Raw genomic sequence first — 23,305 nt, forward strand, 5'->3', positions numbered from 1 at the left:
AGGCTGTGCTGCGTCAGAGGACCTTTTCCAGGGTAAATAACAATAACATGCATCCACCACATGAGTGCTGGTTTGTAAATGGCACAAATACGTGACTTCCAGCAAGTCGACAGAGGTGTGCATGGGACCGCTGTATCTTTCACATTAACTTTTTACTTTTGCTCTTTGGTTAGGTTTAGACAACAAAACTAATTGGTACATGATCTCATGCTGTCCCTTTCAGACACTGAGGGGTCTATGAAAGGACCACTCGTGACTCAGCTGATCATTAACACAAATATGTAATCAGCCAATCACATGAGAGCAACTGAGTGCATTTAGGTGTGTTGGCATGGTCAAGACGACCTGCTGAAGTTCAAACTGAGCATCAGAATGGGAAGAAAGAAGATTTAGGTGACTTGAAATATGGCATGGCTGTTGGTGATATATGGACAGGTCTGAGTTTTGCAAAACCTCCAATCGACTGGTGTTTTCCCACATAAGCACCTCTAGAAAAGGATCTGGAACAGGGAAATATCCAGTGAGCAATGTGTCAGTTGCATCGGAGAAAATGCTTCGTTGATGTCAGAGGTATAAGGAGAATAGCAAGACACCTTTGAGTCTTTCTCAACAATCACTTGTTAACAGCAAAGTATTTTTACAGTCAGAATATTTTTATCCACTAGCAACAATTTATATGGGCTCACCAAAAATGCCCAGCAGACGATTGGAGAAATGTTGAGAGTGGATGTCTGCTGAATTTTTCTTGGTTCCTTGTTGAACCTGTGCCATGGAAGAATTTAACGTTTTAAAGGCAATCACAAGGTGTTACTAATGAAGTGGCGGGTCGGTATACATACATGCATGAAAATGGGACACAGTCACATCCTGACCAAAATTTTGTATATGATTGGCTGAGAGAGAGACTTGCATTTATGCGGGCAGCATTTGCCTGGGAAGCATATTACAGCCTTTTTGCCTTTCATGATCCAGCACTCTCTCCGCACCCTGACAATTTCCACTCACTCCCTCATGTTATTTAGTTTATATCATTAGCATGAGTGAGACACACAGACATCTGTTTTCATCAACTTTCACTTTTAGGAAATTTTGGGGTTGTTCTACTTCCTCATGTAAGCAGATTTCTCACAGCAACACATTTCTGACTGGAAAAGGCAAAAGTTCACAAGCTAATACATAATTAATGCAACACAATAGAATGCATAATAAATACATTGTTTGTTAAAGCCTGCGAGGGGATTACACAAGAACTATCTGAAGCAATAAGGAAAATCTTTGATCTGGGTTTGTGGTTCACGATGTGTTTTAAGCTCATTCGGTTTAACCTAATATCTCACAGGATCTGTAGAAGTGCACAAAAATCTGTAAAACCTGTGACCTGATATATTTTCTGCCTTTGGATCCAGCTTGTCAATTACTATGAAAGCAAACTTTCACACTATGGCTACTCCTAAAGCAGCTGTTGACAAGCTGCTGGTCTATAAATACTCTTTAAAAGAATGAATTTAGTCTTCCTGATCCCCAGAGAGAGCAGACGTGTCAGTCTTGTTCTCCTGTATTAATGGGACAGAGCGTCCGGGCGGTGGGTGGAGGGGGGGAGGGACCTGCACTGCCTCTCATTAAAGACAGTTGCTAAAAAGGAGCTGAAGACATCCAGCATCCAGCACACCGAGACGCACGGATGAAAAAAGCGGCAGGAGTGTGTGTGTGTATGTGTGTGTGAGTGAGCGTCTGTCTGTGTGAATAAAGAAACAGAAACAATTGGGTGTTAACAGTGTGAGCGGGAGGCTGAGCCCAGAGCAGAGGACACGGGAGCGCAGCGAAAGAGGAGGGTGAGAAAGAGTCAAAGAGAGACAGAGGAGAGATCATCAGAGCGTGGAACAGGTTCTTTCTGGAGCCCTCTCACTCAGCCTCAGCAGACATGCCTAACTTTGCTGGCACCTGGAAGATGAAGAAGAGCGAGAATTTTGATGAACTTCTCAAAGCTCTAGGTAAGCCCTCTCTATCCTTCCCTCAGTCTCCTCCACAGCCAGAGCCACATCTCTGTGCAAGGCTGACTATCCATCATGCCCATATAGGAAATGGGCTTTTCTTGTTCTTTGGGAATGGCATTCCTGACTTCCGACAACATCATATTGTTCGGAGAAGCTCCCTGGGAACAGGAGGCAGAGAACGGAGAGATGCTGCCGCAGGGAAAACCCTTGGCTTTAAGGGAGATAAGAAACAGTGGATGCTAAATTCCACCCTAAACAGACGTTGTATTGTTACATGGGGAGGAAAACGGGGGGTGCACAACATTATTCATGTTAAGCATTTAAGTAGGGCATGCATTAATGCCAGGGGAGGTCTCTGGAGCCCAGTGTTTTCTCTCGCCTCTGTTCTTTTTTCTTTGTTTTTTCACTCTTCTTAATCTTAACTGATGGTTGTGATGGTTTAGGTTCAGACCAGTTTAACTGGGTCATTCAATTGTGTTGCAGTGTTTAGTCACGCTGGCAGCGCCGAGGCAGGCAGAGCACGGCAAAGGGCCGCCTGTCTTTAGAATAATGCAGAACCCTTCAGGGAGAAGTTCCACTGTGAGAGGTTCCAGGAACTCTCCCGAACTGCTGACACCAAAGACTGGATTAAGATTCAAAATGTTAATGGACACTTCAGGTTTTAGCATAAAAAAAAATCATCCAGGTCTAATCTATGTCATTTAATATCAATATGGATGCTGGTCGTATCTACTGTATCTGGTCTCCTGACATGTTTGAAAAATGTCTTCTGGTTTGAACCTATAGCCTTAGTTGGAGATCACCGAGGCAAAGACTGAAACAATGCTGGTTTCAGTTTTTATGGATAAATAAATTAACATCACACTTCTTTCATTTCCAGCCTCTATTTATATGGAGTCATTAAGGAGTTTGGAAAGTTCACTAAAGCACCTCTCCAGCAACCCCTCCCCATTTTGCGTTTGACATTCACCAGGCAGCAGCTGATCTGGCCTTAACTCTAATGGGGAAATCAGTCACTCTGCTAGTTTAGCACCTCATCCATTCAGGAACACATTAACATCTGCCACGTCAGATCACCCGGTAGCTCTTACATAAGGACCCCATCAATGAGAATGAGAGAGGGCAGTGATGGGCAACTGACGTGGATGCCAGTGCTGCGACCTCCACTTTCCATCAACATCTTTATAATTATTTATTGGCTCAGAGGTTTCCCCTGAAGAAAGAGGGGACAATATGCAGAACGAAAAGACCTGATGTGTGCAAACCTGCATCCAAAGCATGTTGTAAATACTCAATAGAAACTTTAGTCAAGTTGTTAGCACCGTTAGAACCGTTTATAGACCTTGAGACATGCATGCAAATTAAATTCAAAGGAAATGCAGCCTTTTTAGACATGAGGGCAGCCTGCTGGTCGCACTGATCCTCATGCATATTTAATGCTAAAAAAACCCCCAAACCACTCTGTGATCTCCTTAGACCATGGGTGGGGTCAAGTAAACTGTCAAATGTGTTTTGAATCCTGACTGTTAACACAGCGGTTTGGGGATAGAATGATCTGAGCTAATTAGGGATTGGGAAATGAAACACTTGATGTTGTTTGCAAGCTTATAAACTGTCTATGGATGGAACTGTAAGTCGGCTGTTGGTAGGAGAAGGGCACTGAGACATAAAAGAGCCAGGGTTTTGGCAGGACGCAAGGCCAGATGGTCTTGCGGACTCAAACCGGGCATGCCAAACACTTGTCACACGCCTGCATGGAGCCACGTGCAGGATCACCACTTTTGCACCCGTCAAACAAAAGGAGAAAGTCAACGCTGACCTGACCTGACATCTTCAACAGTTTGTTTCCTTTCCTTGCAGACATGGCTGAATAATCCCTCACAGTGAGTTTAGTGCAGTTTAGTGAAATAGTTGTGGGCTCTGCCCGAGCCACAGAGCATTTATTGTGTTTTCACTCACAAATGCGTCGCTGTCATTCTTGGTTAATATTCAAACATGTTTGGATGCAAACACAAACCAATACAAGGAAACCTGCAGTCAGCTTGTCTCACTATATTTAAGGTCCTGAGCTGATAGAAACTGGCATGCAAGCCCAGAGAAGACTATCTGGGTGGGGCTGAGGGTATATCGATGGCTGGTTTCCTACATCTTGTTACTGTACAGCATAAACAGCATTTCCCACTTTTTCTCATAATGTGTCAAAATTTCAAAAAAAAAAATGAAACACTGTATCTTTACTAAAACAGACTAAAAAGACTTGTTTTTGGAAATCTCTATTTGACTTCTTTTCAAGTACAAGTCAAAACCCCAACATTTAAATGTCCTCCTTTGAGCAAGCACTTGGCGACAGTGGGAAGGAAAAACTCCAGCAGAACCAGGTTCAGGAAGGAGGGGGCATCTGCCATGACTGGTTGGGGGAGGGAGACAGGACAAAAGACACAATGATTAAGAGAGCTAGAGATGAATAATAACTAATAGTTAAATGCAGAGTGGTGTATAAACACAGAGTGAAAAGAGCTGAAGAAGAAACACTTGGTGCATCACGGGAAGCCCCCAGACCCCCAGAGGCCTATTGCAGCAAAACTAGGGGAGGATTCAGGTTCACCTGATCCATCTCTCACTATAAGCTTTATCAAAAAGGAAAGTTTTAAGTCTAATGTGAAAAGTAAAGAGAAAGTCTGTCTCCTGAATCCAAACTGGGAGCAGGTTCCACAGAAGAGCGGCTGAAAGCTAAAAGGCTCTTCCTCCCACTCTACTTTTGAATATCAGAGGAACCACAAGTAATCACACTGGCAGGCGTGTGGGGTGGCTCATTCCTTGGAAACGAAGACCATGCAAGACCATTTCTGACATCCATATTTCTGCCCTTGCTGGCTGCTGACCAGCTTATTTAGGAGCTGACTGATGGTCAGTCTCATGCGCCGAGTCAGACTCTGAATTGAAGATGCTGGTGTAGCTGATCTGGTTGAGCAGGTGACCCAAGTATTAAAGGCTGAGGTCCTTGCTTGTGGGATCTAGGCTCGAGTCTGATCCAAACCATTTCCTGCGTGTCCCTCACTCTCTCCCCTCTTTCCTGCCAACTGTCTGCCTTGCACTATCCAGTAAAGCCAAAAGGTCTCACAATCTGAAAACTCTTTCAAATCCTTCTCTCTTCTAAAATCTGAGCAGAGAGAATTTTTGCCATCTTGATCATGTGAGTGGAACCTTGTGAAGTCACTTAACTTGTTTTAATTTTTGCTTTTAATGGAAAACAAGCCAAAGCCAAAGAGCCCAACATTGAAATATTAATAAAACAAAAGAAATTTGGTTTTGGTGAACACCAAAAATGGGTCCCAGAGACAACAAGAGCAAACATAAGGGATAATATTGTGACTCCAAGCACATACCACTGAGTCTGGGTAGAAAAGCCACACCCAACCATTATTCAAACCTTCTGTTTGTGAAGGGCAACCAGTCAGAAGAAAGATTGCATAAGGGGAGAGGAAGTAAAAGGTTTTTTAGACAGTGGAGAGTTTGAACAACTTTAAAACATCATAAAGGATATTTTGAAACTATAAATTAGTGAAACCCAGCTACAATCGTGAGACTGACCTTTGTTTCTCCCTCTTGTTGACCTGGTTCGGGTCGTGTCCATCCAGGAGTGAACGCCATGCTGAGGAAGGTGGCCGTGGCAGCGGCCTCCAACCCTCATGTGGAGATCCGTCAGGACGGGGAGCAGTTCTACATCAAAACCTCCACCAGTGTGCGCACCACTGAAATCAACTTCCACATCGGTGAAGAGTTTGACGAGGAGACGGTGGATGGACGGAAATGCAAGGTAAATTTGGTGAGAAGTAAAAAAAAATCAAGTGGTAACCTTAAGTTAAACGTGGTCCAGAATAAAGGCTAAAACTAACTAAGTCTATTTTTTTTTGGCTTAGTTTGGTTTAGTTTAAAGGTATGTTTTAGGCCGTTCTAGCACGCTCAATTTTGTCTCAGGTTCTTGAAAATGTTAAGTTTGCATATTATTTGGCAAATTAAAAACAGAAAATAATGGGACGGTCTGGAATAGGAGCACCACTGTCAAAAGGATTTTATTTTCATTTATTGTCAAAATAAATAAAAAATCAGCAGAACTGGCTCTTTGAAAACAGTCCAGTTACTTAAAAAGAAAAATCCACAAACCAATCACTTAATGCAGAACTTATTTTCTTTCTGCTTTCTAAAACCACCTATGTCGGTGGTTTTAGAGACACAAAGGTGTCATAAATATTTATACCCTGTCACTAGCACAGCCCCTTGAGGTCCGCATGTCCTTCTGTAAAGTGGTACAAGAGGCAGGTGTAGCTCTGTAGAGAGAAAGAGATTTCAAAACAAGATGTGTGGATTTTACTGAGCAATCGAGTCATAATTTCTGGATGGAAAAAAAAGACACGGCTGTTGAGATTTTTCAATTATATTTGTGGTGCTTATGAGAACCACATTGCTTTACTCCCCTTCGCTTTCCCTTTTCCCCACCCTCATTTAAATGTTAAACTCTATCTTTTTCTGTTTTTTTCAAACACAATAATTTTTGTGCTGTTTTTCTGCGAAGCAAATAAGATGCGAAGCAGATGGTTTATGTTACAGTCACCCATGTGTTAGGAGAAGCTTGATTAATGGTGTGACTGTGGGACCACAAACCCACTGTGGGGACTCGCCTCCCATGTGCTGCAACAGAAGTCCCCTGAAGGTGGACATAGAAACTTTAAAAAAAATCAGAATTAGTTTAAGTGTAAGGGTTAGGATGTCGTGGGTATTGCCTCTGAACTGCTGACAAAGTGCCTTAGAGTTCATTAAAGTTGGCTTAAGCATTTTATACAGATCATTGCAGCTGTTTGAAAAAAGAAAAAAATCATGCACTAATGTGAGGTTTAAATCAGCAGGCATCCTTCAACACATTAATTTCATGAAAAGATGTGACATATAAGCACAATGTTGTAATCTTTGGTACGTCTCAAATAGTTGTCTTTGGTCTTCTTTTCCAGCAGATATTACACGCAATCGGCTTCATGCTTTAAACTGTCTGCATTGTTTGTACTGCTGGTAATTCTTTCTGTCTTCAAGAGCTTCAAAGCTGTTTCAAAGGCCCGAATGAGAAATTAATACCTCCTCACAGTCTCATCTATTGGTATCATGCTCACGTCAGAGCAGAGAGATTAAGGGCACTGGTGAGAGTTTCTCTCTGAACCTCTGCAGTCCCCGAGGGAGGACTCTTTCATCCTCAAAAGCAGCTAAAGTTTTGACACAGACATATAAATGTATATATATATATATATATATATATATATATATATATATATATATATATATATATATATATATGTGTGTGTGTGTGTGTGTGTGTGTGTGTGTGTGTGTGTGTGTGTGTGTCCCAGGGGGAGCAGAGTGGACTAAGGATGTAATAAAATTGTTCATTTAATAACAAATCCCAGTAAAGCAACAGTCACTCAATGTGTAATTCATAATTACAACAATCTGCATATCTGAGGGGAGGAAATGTAGACATCCTGAACTAACAGCTGTACTCTGTTGCTTGTGATGATAGTGAGCTCGTCTCTTAGAGACATCTCTCGATACGATCTGAACAACAAGGCATTTACATCATCCGTAAAGTGAATATGCAGGCTGCACAATTAAATAAAGAGGAAGCGGGGATCGATTAAGCCTGATAAGGCCCATGTGAAAACTGACCTTCTTAGAGCTGAGCGCCACCTGTGTCTGCATATCAACGAATAAAATGATCTCATATGATCAGTTGCACTCCTCTAAAGTTGACCTAATAGAAAATTAATCACTTTACTTTTGTCACTTACATCATCTGCATTCAGTCATTTCCTGATATTACAGAGATAATATTTATGTACTGTAAATGGAGACGTGGACGTTTTTCTACTTTATATTTGTTACTGTAATATCATTAGTTACTTTGTTTATGTAGTTTATACATGGTGTCATATTGTTTATTGCTATAAATGTCAAATCTGTGTGAAGGAAGGAAGAAAAATGAACTTTTGGTGAAGCATATCTGCCCTTTGGTTTCACCTGCACAAGTGCCAAGGTAGGTCTCCCCTGCAGAATTGGTTTTCCCTGTGTCGGGATCAAGCACTGGGCTGTTCAAATCACGGACAAACAGTGTCCCACAGTTGTTTATGTTTTTAAACCCATTTTGCACACAGAGGCATTTTTTGAAAAATGTATTGATAGCAATGTTGAATATTATAGCACATGAAAAAAACAAACAACCATGCGTAAAATAATCACACCATGAAGCCTCTGCCTTTCTAAATGGAGGGACTGTAACTGCGTGTGTATATGTAAGCTTGTAAAACCTGAAGATAGTCAGATTAACAGTATTTTGTCTCTATCTGTCATTCTGCAATTCATCTCATGTAAACAATAACGTGGTGCACAGCGTGATGGGAAAAAAGGCACATACCTTTGACGTTGCGTGACCAACTCTGTATTCCTTGTCCACATAATGCAAAAAAGGTGTTTTAAAAAAATCTCCGTTTTCGGTGATTCGAAACGCCGTTTGTGGACGAAACAGCTGCGTTTTCAAAAATACCAGTGTAGATGTGGACACAGTGTAAAATAGTTAGTAGGGGAGACCGGGGATAGTTGTAACGTGGGTCAGTTGTAACACTTCCAATTTCTCCAATCAGGGCTAAGTTTCAAATGATGTGACTCATCCTGTGCATGCCCAATTCAGTTCTGCTATCACATGTGAAAAATCAGCACATTTTGTCAAACACAGACAATTTAACATGAAAAAAAGTGATTTGTATGCCAAAAAGTAAGTTTTTCTACTTTATTTCAATTTGTAATAGCATTATCTGCTTTGCAGTTAAACTCATCAAACTTAAATTATGTTATTTGTATGTCTATGGGGATATATTCTGTGTAGGTCTTTAGTGCTAATGTTTTAGCCGTTGGCTGTAATGTTAGCTAGTTCATGGCTATAGGAGTCTGGGTCAGTTGTAACAATAATGCAGATGTTACAACTTACCACACTATTACTTTAACTTATATTAAACAAGTTGGGGCAACGACATCAGCAGAGAGAGGTTCACTGGTCGCATTTCTATATGCGGTTAATGCCATTGGCAACACAATTCCTCCACTGTTTGTGTTCCCACACATACATTATGCAGACCACTGTGTCAGAGATGGACCAGTAGGAAGTACTGGTAGTGGAAATAAATCAGGATGGGGGCAAGAAACAGATTTCCTCATCTTTCTGAAGCACTTTGCAAACCACACCAAGGTAAGCCATGATAAAAAGTAATGGAATTGCGATGCTGGTGAACAACTACATTTTTTCAGCTTCATTGTTATGTTCAAAATTGGTGCAAGAGTTGTAGGTTATAATGCCCACTGAGCCAATGAGGCCAAACTCAAGGAAGACCAACCAAAATGAATGAAATATTCAGTTGCAGAAATTTCCATAATTTGTCTTTTTGGGGGGTTGGAATATGTTCAAAAGCTAGATTTCTGCATTCTGTCACACACACACACAGCTACATTAATGGCTCTAAGTGCATTCATGTGTTGAATAAACAAAGATTACACGTTAATGTTTTGTTAGTACCCTTATTTCATTGTGTTACATTTTACCCCAGGATATGTTACAACTAACCCAGACTATGGGGTTAATTGTAACATTTCACTCTTCGTGTTTGAGACCATACCATGCAATGGGTAATTGTGCTGCAGAGAAAATAGCTGCACTATTTAATAGCAGAGACATGTAAATACTTTGCATTACATTTTGAATCCACTACCTTAAACGAGCTCCAATTTACAGACAGAAATGTCAAAAATGTTACAACTATCCCCGGTCTCCCGTAGTTTATTTTATTACTACCTGTAATTTATTGCAGATTACTTGTATTTGTTTAAGTGTTAACTAAATGTTTGAGGTGTGAAATAAACCGCAATGGAGCAAAATATGGGTGTGTGTAGTCGGAGGATGTGTTTGTGCGTGTGCGTGCGCGCGCGCGAGAAGGGGGCGGGGCGAGAACATTTTTCTTGTAAAACAAAGGGGGCCTAGCAAAAAAAGTTTGGGAGCCACTGATTTAAACATCTGTCTTTCTGGGCCTATAATTGATATAAAAATTATTGTATGTAAGAGGGAAAAACATATTAATTTGGGTTGTGGTACTTAGAGGAGACATACAACTGAGCATAAAAGTTAACATGACTAAATTGAGGATTTTATTTCCACACGTGCAGATTTGCAACGAGCATTTTAAAAGCAAGATAGTCACTTTTACATTTGCCTGTGTTCAACAAGAACTTGGAGCTGCACAGCATAAATCCTGCAGCTGGGAGGGATTCTGTATCTAGCAGTAAGCTGTCACCCTGCTATAAGTGCCAGGAGAAAAGTAGCTTGGAATAAGTGAGAGCTGTGCTGCAGTATATTCACCTATGTGACTATAGAAAGTGCAGTGCAGAGAGTTACATAACAGATGTGCGAATGAGAATCTTGTCGACCTTCTCAAACCTATATGAATTTGGAGATCAGTCATATTTTTAAAATACTTTGATAAGATATTGTCAAATATTTGTCAAATATTTGAACTTTTAGCTCCTCCATTTAAGACAACTTTCCTCTGATTGGCTGCCCCTCTTAGAAGATTTAAACAACAGGTGGGTGGGGCATCTGCACCTGACATCCCTATATTGGGAATACTGCCACTAGTTAACATCATACAGAGATTAGTCTTACCCACTGGCTCACTGGGTTTACTTGTACAGTACACACATGAACCTACATGAACTCCATATATAAAACTCTGTTAATGGTAATATTAGCAACCATCATTAAAACATAAAGAGGTTCCCTTTTAATGTTAATCTACTTCATTGCAAGTCTCATAAATGATCAAAAAACACGCTATACCTTTATCATCTATTCGTGAGGGACTGAAGTCGTTTAGAGACCTTTTTTCTTTTTATTAGAATTGGCCGTCGACATTCAGTAGCAAGTTTTCAAGCTGCTTTTCTTTATCCTGTATTACGTAATTTCCCCGCCAGCTTGCTCTTCCAAAAAGCTAGACAGTTGTCTGGTTCCATTTTCAAATCTGTAATGGAAAAGTTAACATCCCGAAACATTCCTGGGCAACAGGACGAGTGAAATTCCTGCTTGTGGAGAAGAAATTCTGCACACGGAAAGGAAACTGTGTAATTGCATGCATGTGCTAGTCAATATAATTCAGCCCAAAGCCTGAGAAATTGGAGATACAGTGTGTATTTATCCCAAACCACAGCATCCCTGTGGGTATTTGGACTGAACTCATTAACAGTTTGAGCCTTGTATCTCTCTCTCTCTGTAGCACTGCAGATAATACCTGAATGCTTTAGCTGCACTCACCGGATAACATGTGACACACAGACTTGTTGTCTTTACCTTTTGTTTTATGGTTTGATCTACATGTTGCAGCCAGGGGGAGCAGACATGACCCATTTTATATGACAGCGTTGGCTCCCTCTGTCTGAGCCCTGGGGCTGGGCTACACAGCTCTCAGCATCTCTGCTAGGAAGGCGACAAGTCAAGTTACCGTCACACATTTCTCACCTCTGGTTGCTTGAGCTAGCGCATCAGCGTCACTGCATTTAGGGGCGAAAGGCTTTATGAAAGACAAAAGGTACAGGCAGAGGTGTGCCTGACCCTGGATTTAAATGTAAAATTGTCTTTAAATTAAAGTGGCTGTCGGGCCACTTTAAATAGGGGTTTATATTTATTGTGTTTGGCTTAATCAAATTTGTGTTATAGCATGCACAGTAGGGGAAATAATTATTCAATCCACTTCTGAATTTGTTTGTTCACTCACGAAGAAATGAACTGTACATATTTTTTATGGCAGCTTCATTTTACTGGAGACAGAATAACAACAAAAAAAAGACGGAGGATAAGAACCTCCTTCCCTCAGCCCGAACACTGAAAATGGGTCATGGATGGGTCTTCCAGCAAGACAAAGACCCAAAACAGCCATTCCAACAAAGGAGCGGCTAAAGAAGAACACATTAAGGTCATGGAGTGGCCTAGCTAGTCTCCAGACTTCAGTCCTTCAAGTTGTTGAGCAGCAGCCAAGAAACCTAAAGGAGTCCACCCTGAGATGTCTGCAAACTGACCAACTTCAAGAAATGTCTTACCACCAACAAGGGCTTGTCCAAAAATTAGATAATGTTCACGTCTTTGCAAGACTTACAAATTCAGCACGGGACCAAATATTTTAAATTATAATATAAATAATAATAACAAAAAAAGTCTTCTAGCTAGTTTTGATGTGCAGCAAATTCTTCTCGTTCTGCATTCTGACTGATCCCATGTTTCTCTCCTGAGACCACAGAGTGCCTGAAACAAGTGAAAAAAGAGGAGATGGTTGCAAACCAGCAGGACATTTTCACAGAAAAGAAAATGACAACAACCTCAGTGTTGGACTGAGTTCAGCCACTAATTAGGGGTTATGCAAACAGTGCTGAACAAATCCCAGACACTCACGGGAGGCTGAAACTGAAAACACTGTATAGCATTGATGGTTCAACATTACAAGGAGAATTATTTTTTAGCAGTTGCCAATTTACAGATAAAGCAACACTATTATTTATTTGAAGCCGGTCTTTCCAATATGCACCCAATCTTAAGCTTATTTAACCACTTACTGTGTATTAAACTACTAAATAGACCATTATTACCACTGAGCTCCCTGCAGTTTGTTGCTGGCAAGGCTTTAAGTCAAAGTCAAAGTCAAAGTCAACTTTATTGTCGATTCTGCCACATGTACAGGACATACAGAGAATAGAAATTGCGTTACTCTCAATCCCTAGATAAATAGCAAATGAACATTTAAATATATTTAAATATAAAAGTGATTAAAAATGCAAGTAAAATAATTAAAAAGTAAAAATTTAAATAAATACAATTTTACATATAACAAGAAAGCTATACAATATACAATAAAAAAAAAAACAATTTAATGCCCCCTTTGTCTTAAAACAGCTGTTTAGCTTAAGGCTTTAAATCAAAACAGTAAAGCTGTAGGGAGATGAAAGGTGATGAAATGCCCCACATAATCACGATTTTATTTTAAACACAATTAAAAATACTGCTGCATATTTCAAGGTAAAAATGAAGCAATGGTGGTCAGCAGCAAGCCTGCTGTTCCCTTGTGTGGCAATTATTACACAATCCTAGAGCAAAATCTGCAGAAGGCAGGACCCGCTGACCCTGGCACATGTGCCACAGGGGCGAGAGGGAGTGCGCGGGTGTTGGCGAGGTCTCAGGTGGATGAGGTTGGCAGAGAAGCCCTTAGTGGGTTTTAGCCTTCAGGCTTGGCTGCACCAGTGGTTAAAAGGATTACAAACTGATCTGCACCTTGTGAAGAGCAGAGGGCTTATTAACACCACCACAAGGTTAAAAAGCTCCGGTTAATCTGTGCAAGTGTGGTAACTGATAAGGTGCTTCCTGTCAATGCCAGAGGTGACAGCGAAAGTTAAAGGAGATACGCTTTAGTGGAGAGAGGTGGTTATTATCAGGTAATTTACTACCTGCAATTGTGGTTTTTGCATTTGTAAATGTAAAAAATCATCTGAGCACAACATAGCAAAGAGCACTTTCTTCATTTATGCTGATGGGCAGCACTGATGATGGTGGTGTCTTTTTTGCTAACGAACCACTGTAACACCGGCTAATGATAAAAATTTCTTTCTAAGGGCGGACCGTTTACCTTTTGCTTAGTCAAGTTTCACATGACCTCGATGTACATCTTAGAAAAATACTGCTGTGTCAAACGCTTTAATAAATACCCAGTGATTTTCATAATTCCACCTAATGTTGTGTGTAGCACTTCAACCTAAAGAGCGATGCTTTCAATGACAAAAAATATAGGAAATGATGCAATTATGATATGTTAATCTGATGCAGTGGTATTGTTTGTACACCATCGTAATAATGCTGGTACAAGATCAGCAGTGCAACTGACCAATCGCGTTCAATTAGCACTAGCCTTAAAGCTAGCTAACGCTCGGATGTCAGAGCTATGGAAGCCCGTTTCCGCCACTAAAAAAAAAAAAAAAGCTAGTATCCATAACTCGAAATTTCGAGTTATTTTCTCGAAATTTCGAGTTATTTTCTCGAAATTTCGAGAAATATAACTCGAAATTTCGAGTTACTTTTCTCAAAATTTTGAGTTAGCTCTGCCAATCAAAAATATACGTGAATGAGGTCGCTTTCTTGTTACCCGGAAGCATATGGCGCAGGACCGCGCACTCAAAATCGGATCCCAACAAATTAAAGTATGTTTGCTGATAGTAACACCATGTGATTCAGCTAATAACACAGGGATTTCATCATTTGTGAAGCCAGGCTGAAAACACTCAGCAATCTGTGCATTCACGACTGGATGTAATACCGGTAGCTTAGCTGTAGCATTTGTAGCTGAGGGCTTCAGCTTCCGGGTAACATGGAAATGACGTCATTCACGTAGATTACTGATTGGCAGCGCTAACTCGAAATTTCGAGTTGCTTTTCTCAAAATTTTGAGTTAATATGTCGAAATTTCGAGATAATAACTCGAAATTTCGAGAAAAAAACTCAAAATTTCGAGATAATAACTCGAAATTTCGAGAAAATAACTCGAAATTTTGAGTTATGGATCCTTTTTTTTTTTTTTTTAGTGGCGGAAACGGGCTTCCATACAGATCGGATATGCTGCTTGGTAAAGTGTTTATTACATTGTATAAATTAATAAAGAAAAGAGTGGAAATGTTTACCATTTTTACCACAAGGGAGTTTTGTATAATCAATCACATTTTTTTCTTTTTCCCCACATGCAAAGCTATGACATCACAACAACATGATTGGTCAATTGCGATGTTGATCCTTGCTCAACATTATTATGATAATGGCGGAAGAACACTAACTCTGGGGTCTGAGACCCACCACAGTTACACAGGTTTACACTGAGATATTCATTGATGGATAATAATCTAAAGATTCTGAAATTTAACAGCCAACATTAGCTTTTTTTCTTCTCTATTTTCTCATATGCTCATATGATATTATTATGGGATACTGAAAAATATGCCCGCAAAAGCCATTTTGAAACAATGAAAAAATTGCAAAGACGCATATTAGATGAACGAAATGACAATTTGTGACCATAAGTTCCCGTGGGAATCTATCACTAAAGAGGTTGCGATTTTCTTTTCAAATATCTGTCATCTTTTTGTAGGAGTCCGTTTTAAACGGTTCTTAGAAAAAACTGTGCATCTGCCCTCTCTTTACCAGTCTGACACGTCATTTGTCTTCTGGCAGCTGCAAGGAAAGGCAAAGGATAAACACTGCCGTTAGAGAGATAATGTGATCAAACTGTGGGAGGAAGCTGAGCGAGAGTGTTATTTTGGGCTCTGAAAGAAAGCTTGAAAAATCCAACATAAAACTTTAAACCTTAACAGGAAATGAGATGTTTTCCCTCCACATCCCATCATATTATTTGCATCTGGTAAAACATGAGAGACTAAAAGAAAAGCAAAGACAGGGGATTTTCTGATAAGTAAAACACTACAGACAACACTGGAAAAGGTCAAACACATGCTGCAGACATTGGTCTTGGCCTCAAATGTGTGTACATAAGCACTTAGGATGCATGAGAATTTATCTGTGACTAGGAAAGCAAAAGAAAGATCAAATGAAGAAAAAAGAAAAAAGGCAAAGAGTGGAAAAAAGAGCTAAAGAAAGAAAGTAGTAGATGATCTGGCAGGAATATCATCAGCTGACCTTTTTATTTTTTATGTCAGCTGCACAGCTGTTACTGCATGTGATGTTTGGTAAAATCTGTCCACAGATATATAAATATGAGCACCATATAAAGTCTTTGTGGTATAGTTCCTGCTACAGGAAATCTCTCTAAGACTTGCTACTGATACACACAGAGTTACAAAGTGAAAAACCATATCAGCCTTGCTGTCGTGGCTGATAAACAGAGGGAACGCTGGAAGAAAGCCCTGCTGTTCTTCAGCTTGGCAAAGACTGTGGACGGCAGCCCGCGGGGATCTGTGATGGCTTTGGCTACCTTTGATATGGTGATTAACATTTGCCTCTGAGAAACCGAGGTGGCTGCTGAATTCAAATCAGAGGAATGGTGCTTTTTTCGAATTACAAAATAGCACAAACTATCAAACAAATGATCAGAAATCAAAACACAAATACTCCACCATGTGAGAGTTCATATTGTAGAGATTTTTTTAGGGTTTTTTAAGCTTAAATGCAGTCTTGGATAATGCTTTGACAGCTTTGATCAGTTCCAGGCTTTGGAGTGAGATCACTTAGCTAATTAGGATGCAATGCTGAAATGAAAAATGCAGCTGGTTGTATGGAGACGAAGCAAACTTCAACTGTGGGAAATCAGAGTCAGAGAAGAATAAGGCAGTGTTTTTATTCTTGAGTGACAACCTAGCCACCAGTTACACTCTGATATTTTGTTAAATTCAATAAAATAATGGATTAACAAAATAAAACATTTGGTGTTATAATAGAGCTGGTGGTACACTGAGTTTCCAGTCTTTGTGCTAAACTGCATACCTCCCTGCTTCACTCTGTTAAACCGGTAGATGCCAGTGACACTGATTAAACTAGAAAAAAAAAGTTCTCTAATTCTGAATTCTTCTCTCATTTTTAAATATATGAAATCTGAGTAAAATTACAACAAAGAGTAAATTAACATGTATGATGTAAAATGACTCCTCAATGAATTCGTATCCAGAAAGAGAAGCACATTTCCTAAAATATCATACAGTTTATTTAACAGAACAGCTGTGGAAACAGTGGACAGCTGAAATGAACTACAAGGGCAGTTTATGAGTCCCACACCGTCTAAATTATATACGCTGACCTTTTTGGGGTTTTTTTCTCTCAAGTAGGCTGTGTTGGATTTTTTAGCAAATGTGAAGCCAATGGAGGTCTGCCAGGACTGGCTGTAATGTGTTACATGCATCAAGTGTTTGTAAGCAGCTTTGCTTCTTGTTCTAATTCATGTGTGGCCGAATAAAGTTGTTCAGTCAGGTTATTGGCGAATACGTCCACTGAACCAGTACATGGCTAGACTGAAGATACATTAATGCTGGCAAATGAGTTTAAAATTGGTAAATGTGTAAATGTTCTACAAATCGTTGCTATATTGATATTTTAAATATACAGTAAAACATCAAGCTTGGGAACTATATATCAACCAAATGTGAAACCTTTATGCATTCACAGAGTTCTGCTGTGTACACAGTACTCTTACATTACTGTAACTCATCAACCATTTTGGTCATTTTTGGTAATTCTGTAATTTTGGTCATTTTACAGCCAAAATTTGAAACTAAGTCCATGTGGCCTGTGAGCTGTCTGGGTAATAAAAGGTTAAATCCTACATTTCTTTCTAATGGCGATTTCTCAGAAGTTTCTCAGAAGTCTTTCTCGTGTTCTCTGATTTATGAGCTCGGTAAAGATTTTCCTTGTGTATTTATGATCTCAGTTACTACTTTTAGTTATTGTTCAGCATAGCTTAATGTTCATGTTTGAAATTATTGCTCCCATTTAGAATGAAACTCATGTTAAAGCTGGACATGTTTTAGGGTGTGCTACCTTGTGATTGGCAAGTCAGCAGTGTCTGAACACACAGCATTCTTCAGTTTCTCATAATGCGTAGTTTAAAAAAACAAAACAAGATGGCGGCGGTCAAAATGCTGAATGCATCTTTGACATGCAGTCTGTGAGCAAAACTCACTTCTGGCTAAATCAACTTAGTGCTGATGCTGACATGCATTAAGGGTAAAATTCAAAAAGCCCATTTGGGAAATGATCACATTGCACACCCTGAAACAGTGTAAAAGTGCAACATGAATATATATCTTCTAGAAAATCGTGCTGACCCTGGTGCCTTTTTGTCCCTGTCTTCCCAGAGCCTCGCCACCTGGGAGTCAGAGAACAAAATTCACTGTCAGCAGACTCTGGTGGATGGTGACGGCCCCAAGACCTTCTGGACCCGAGAGCTGAATGGAGATGAGCTCACACTGGTGAGCGCACACTAATAAGTCATCTTCTCACTGAAAGCCTCTTAATAGATGACCACTGTTGCTTAGAAAAAAACCCCAAAGCAACTTTACCAACACAAAAGCAGAAAAGTCGAGGCTAAATGAAGAGAAAGACAAAGAATGAATGTTCGCCTAAAAATGTTATTTTACACGGATCGAGAGCAGGATCTGTAAGGTTTCTTCTGTAAGGCATCACGGCTTGGACCCAGAAGACATCAGATGCATTAAGATGTGCCTTTTGAGCAACTAGTGTACTCTGTTTGAGAAATGGTTAATAAAACTCAGGCAGTGAGTGTATGAAGTCACCCTGGAGATTCATCCATAAAGGAAATGAGAGAGGCTGTTTACCAAGGAGGCAAGCTTTCATCCACCCCGCAGAGAGATGTGAAAAGAGAACAAGAGGGGCTGCTACGCTGACATTGCAGTAATACCCCCTGTATTTATCCAGATTAATATGGGCAGGAGTCAAAGGGGTCTGAAGCCCCTCAAATGACGTGCAGGGGAGCAGAGCAACGCATCAGAAGACCAGTTCTCAGGGCCTCAACAGCTTTCTATTCTCAATGTTCAGCGCTCCCACACTCATTCCTGTTGTTCTTATGAGATGAATATCCAAAAGGCCAAAGCCTGAAACAATATGGAAGGTTTAGATGCTGAAAATAAGTCATCACAGAATGTTTATATAGCTCTATATTACAGGCCAGAATCAAGCAAGAAACAGCTTAAATCAAATCCTCAGTGTCTAAATAGTATTTTGCTCGAAGCTCCTCGTTCAAACTGACAAGCTGAGGAGGCTGAACATATGAATTCTTCTCGAGGCGATAAAAGCAAAATGTGTTACAGAGCTTGCCCCTCTGGTAGCCATGCTGCTGTGGAGGAGCTGAAGCATTCACACACTTACGGAGAGTGATCCTGCTGAACTGTGACAGAAGCTCACTCTCTGTGCTTCTCAGCTCTCCTCACTGTTATTATCCATGTACGTCGCTACACAGTCAGAGAAGCTTGAAGCCACATTTGTCCATGCTACTGTAGAGTTTAAAGAATAATATGTAGAGTTTAAAGAATAATATGTAGAGTTTAAAGAATAATATGCAATGTAATTTAAACTGTCCATCCATGATAATACTAAGGAGTAGTGTGCCATTGCCTTGCCATTAACCTCTGGGTTGCAAAGGGGCTTGCAGAGAAGCAGCACATGTGCACAAGCTGAAGCTGATTAAACAGCATGGGGGATGTGACAGGATAGGACTCACGCAAGGCTGTCAGCTGAGACATCATCTGATCTGCCAGGCTGATGTCTAACCTTGACTCAGTGGTCTACGCTCTGGTCTATAGATTACTAAAATGACTTTGGAGTGGCAAACATAATCGCTGCCTGGATTACATTTGGAGCCATCTGCGGATAGGTTTAGGCAACTAATGCACTATACTCTGATAGGTCTCTGATAGGCTCCTTTGGTTTGCATTTCATCTCACTGGACAGATTATAAGAGTTCTTAAGCAGGATTACCAAATGTTAAACTTTAAAAAACATTTTTTTAAAAACCCTCCAGACTTTTTATCTCCATAATTTGTTATAAAATTGCAAAGACCAAATGCAAGACAGAAGGCAGATGAAATGTAAGGGAAATAAATGCATAAACACTACTGGGAACACTGGGAAAATAAGACTATTAGAAACACGAAACAAGAAATTCAACAAACAGAAACAGAAACACACCACACACTAAACAAGCAGGTTTACATGGTTTATGTTTTTTTAAACTCATTGAAGCGGAAAGCCAACACTCTTGATTGCTTTATTTCTAAATCACTGAACGAACAGAGGCATCATTTACTAATTGTTCAGCACGTCATGAAGCACCATTACGAGAACGAGAGAGCCACGAGTCATCTTCACACCCAGATGCCTTTCTGTCAGACAAGGAGCTGCAAAACCCGAAAGAAATATTGTGTGAATCTAATTTGAAGCTATCTGCTTTAAAAAAAAAAAAGCGACTAACAATAGCAGAGCTTCAGCTCCTGACTCAAAGGAAGACTCAAGATCACACAGCAATGGTCTGAATGTGGCACATAACTAGGGCACATTTCCATATGATTTGCATGATCCGTTTAATTGGTTTAAGTCTGGAAATACTTGAGGGATAAAGTTGTTGTGTGGACGTCTTTTTGCAGCTGCATCATCTTGAAATGAAATCAGAGAACAGAAGGCTGGGCTCGAGCTGTGCATAAATCAGTCATTCAGAAGTTTCCTTTGGTTTCATCATCGGCAGTGTGAGGTAGACCCAGACTGATGAGCATAAATGTGACACTGATGTAGTGGCACATACTTCACTATTAAAAGGAGAAAAGTTTTCTTCTTCAGCCCACATAATCTTATTCTCTTGACATTATCCTGAAGAAAAAAGCAGATTGTTGTTTGGTTCAGAATTCAAAGCAAGAATACTTTCTAAGGAGAAAGTAAGTCGATTTGAAAGTATCTTTCAATCACTCTGATTGACAACTAAATGGCCAAAAATAAAATGGGAAACCTATTAATATGAGTCTAAAACCATTATAACACGTGTCACAGCCCAGAACCTTTCTAGATGTTATTCGATGGAGGCGTGTGTGGAAACATAAATGTCAGGCACAGACATCAGATATTTTTATCCTGCCAGCTCTCTAGTATGAAATCTATACAACGCAATTCAGATCCCAGTGGGTGGGAGTCATGTGCACTGTTACCTGCACCTTTAACTTTAACTTTCAGGCCCCTCTTCAGTGGAACCATTTCCAGTTTGGATTTGGGAGACAGTCACTATCTCTACTTTTAAGATTAGGCTCAAAACCTTCCTTTTTGATCAAGCATATAGGTTTTTTGGGGGGCCTTTTTCAGCTTTATTTGATAGGCTCAGTGAAGAAAGGACAGGAAAGCAGGGGCAGACTCAAACCACTCTCAGCCGTATGACATGTGGTTGTCGCTGCTGGGGGCTTCCCGTGATGCACTCTGCGTTTATACAGCACTTTGCATTTATTATTAGTTATTATTAACCTCTGTCTCTCCTCCACGGTGTGTCTTTTGTCCCGTCTCCCTCCCCTCACTTCCAACCCGTCGCACGGCAGATGGCTGCCTCTCTCTGAGCCTTTGTTCTGCTGTAGGTTTCCTTCCTGTTAAAAGGTCTGTGAAGGTCCTCAGTCATCCAGGTGATCGTAGTCTAATGAGCTTGGAAAGAAAAGCATCTGGACTTCTTTAAGTTTCTTGAAATCAAGAAGTAAAGAAATCAATCAAATCAAGAAACCTAAAGAAGTCCAGACGCTTTTCTTTTCAAGCTCCTTGGACTTCCTGTTAAAAGGAAGTTTTTCCTTCCCACTGTCACCAAGTGTTTGCTCAAAGAGGTTCTCTGACTGTTGGTGTTTTCTCTGTATTATTGTAGGGTTGGTCTTTATCTTACAATATAAAACGCCTTGTTATGATTGATGCTATATAAATATAATAAAATTGAACTGAACTGAACACCCATTTAAAGTTTAACAGTGAACAACTGCTAGTATGATTTTTGACCAAAGAATTCAGCAGCTATCATCAGATTCTGGATGTGAGCGAGGGGGAAACTGAGAAACTAGAATCTTTTTGTCACCTTTGGCACAGATTTTTGGTTCTGTAGACAATTTCTTTGAGGACACCACCCCTGATTCCCCCTCAGATACCTCACTGTTGTTTAAATGGTTTAAGAGAACATTTTTAAATTCCTGTCTTAGGCCCACCTGTGCCACTCTATTTAAAGAAAGAAAAATTCTGGAAATTCTCCTGTATATACAGCAGAAATTTATTTTAAAAAAAAGCATATAAACTTTAAATTTATAAAGAAAACAGTGGAGAACAAATGAAATTCAATTTCATAGCAAACAAAGGACATATTCAGAAACAGACATAAGCCATTTCCAAATGAGTCCATTGCACTTCAACAGTAATAAGACTACAGGAAACACATCAGTACTCTCATGTGAAATACAAAACCTGTTCATGATCAGTCCTGGGAGATCAGTTGAGAACACATATTTTCTGGTATTTTGTGGTCCTGCATGTCAACACAAACTATGCTGCGGTGTCTGTGTCTTTGTGCAAAGGGGGAAAAAAATGTTTGCATTAGCTCAAGGCTCGGCTTTTGTCATCTCAGTGTGTTTAGAACAGAGGATAAAGTCACATTCTTTCAGAAAGATTTAGTGTGCACTTATTTGCACACTCAAAAACTGAAAAAGTCCAAATGCCTTAGGACTTTTAGGCAGGCTTGTTGAAGTTTCAAAATGTGACCATTATAAGCGATAATCACTATCACATGGATGAAATTATCTTTTTGTCCCCTCCAGATTTTTGGTGCGGATGACGTAGTGTGCACAAGGATTTATGTCCGGGAGTGAAGCGCTACGACCTTCATCAGACAGAGGCAGACGCCCATTTGGGCCACAGCTCATTTAAACCCAACAACACATCATGCTAACATGCTAACGCATTTGCGACGTATCCTGTATTATCTCTCAGCATCAGCCTGCTTAGTATCCCATAGCGATGTCTCTGTAATCTGGATATTAATAGTGAATATTGTGTCAGCAGTACAGTAGCTGGGTATCTCCATATCCATACGTACAATCCCGGTGTCGGTTGTTTAAGTAGGAGTTAGTCATCAGTTGCATCGATTAAATGTTCATGTTCAATGAGAACACACAATAAAAAATGGAAACAAATAGTCTCTGCGCTCATTTCTCGATTACATGAATTTAAAGTGAAAGTGCCCTGGCCATCAAAACATCATTTCAAAGGAATAGTTTGGTGAAAGCACCACAATGAGAGAAACAGCGTTCACATGTATGAGTTGCTTCAGTGACAATGGTAGCAATAGCACCTTTCTACTCTACCTGCGCACTCAAAACGCTTTATCCAACATGCATCATTCACCCACTCCCTCACATTCATACAAGCACTTTTTTACTATCGAACATTCACACTCTGATGGATGCAGGATCAAACCACAACCCTTCTGGCTAGTAGATGTTCTGCTCTACGTCCTGAGCTACAGCCACCCTATGAGCATGCAGTGCAGTCACTCACGAGACAAAACAACTACTGGCATCATCCTACTTTGAATAAAGTCCTGATCAACTAGCCTTACCAGTTTACATGACTGGAAAGAGAGCTGCAACTTCACTGGAAACACAAAACCGCATGTATAGAA

The 23,305-nt window shown here is 40.1% G+C and overlaps 1 protein-coding gene across 1 annotated transcript; it reads left to right on the forward strand.

Annotated features, from left to right (window-relative positions):
• The first annotated feature begins 1,503 nt into the window (after window positions 1-1,503).
• On the forward strand, window positions 1,504-22,817 carry crabp1a (cellular retinoic acid binding protein 1a). The gene is made up of 4 exons (XM_026175220.2): window positions 1,504-1,991; window positions 5,633-5,811; window positions 17,964-18,077; window positions 22,443-22,817. The coding sequence occupies exons 1-4, from the start codon at window positions 1,922-1,924 to the stop codon at window positions 22,491-22,493; spliced, it is 414 nt and encodes a 137-aa protein (XP_026031005.1). The 5' UTR covers window positions 1,504-1,921; the 3' UTR covers window positions 22,494-22,817.
• Window positions 22,818-23,305: the final 488 nt, after the last annotated feature.

This window comes from Astatotilapia calliptera, chromosome 7 (genome assembly GCF_964374335.1).
Source record: "Astatotilapia calliptera chromosome 7, fAstCal68.1, whole genome shotgun sequence".
Taxonomy (NCBI): Eukaryota; Metazoa; Chordata; class Actinopteri; order Cichliformes; family Cichlidae; genus Astatotilapia; species Astatotilapia calliptera.

Bases quoted from the DNA above. Each gene is read 5' to 3' on its own strand.
- crabp1a (XM_026175220.2), top strand. From the start codon at position 1,922: ATGCCTAACTTTGCTGGCACCTGGAAGATGAAGAAGAGCGAGAATTTT. The intron at 1,992-5,632 runs GTAAGCCCTCTC...GTGTCCATCCAG, and splicing joins TGAACTTCTCAAAGCTCTAG to GAGTGAACGCCATGCTGAGG. The intron at 18,078-22,442 runs GTGAGCGCACAC...TGTCCCCTCCAG, and splicing joins ATGGAGATGAGCTCACACTG to ATTTTTGGTGCGGATGACGT.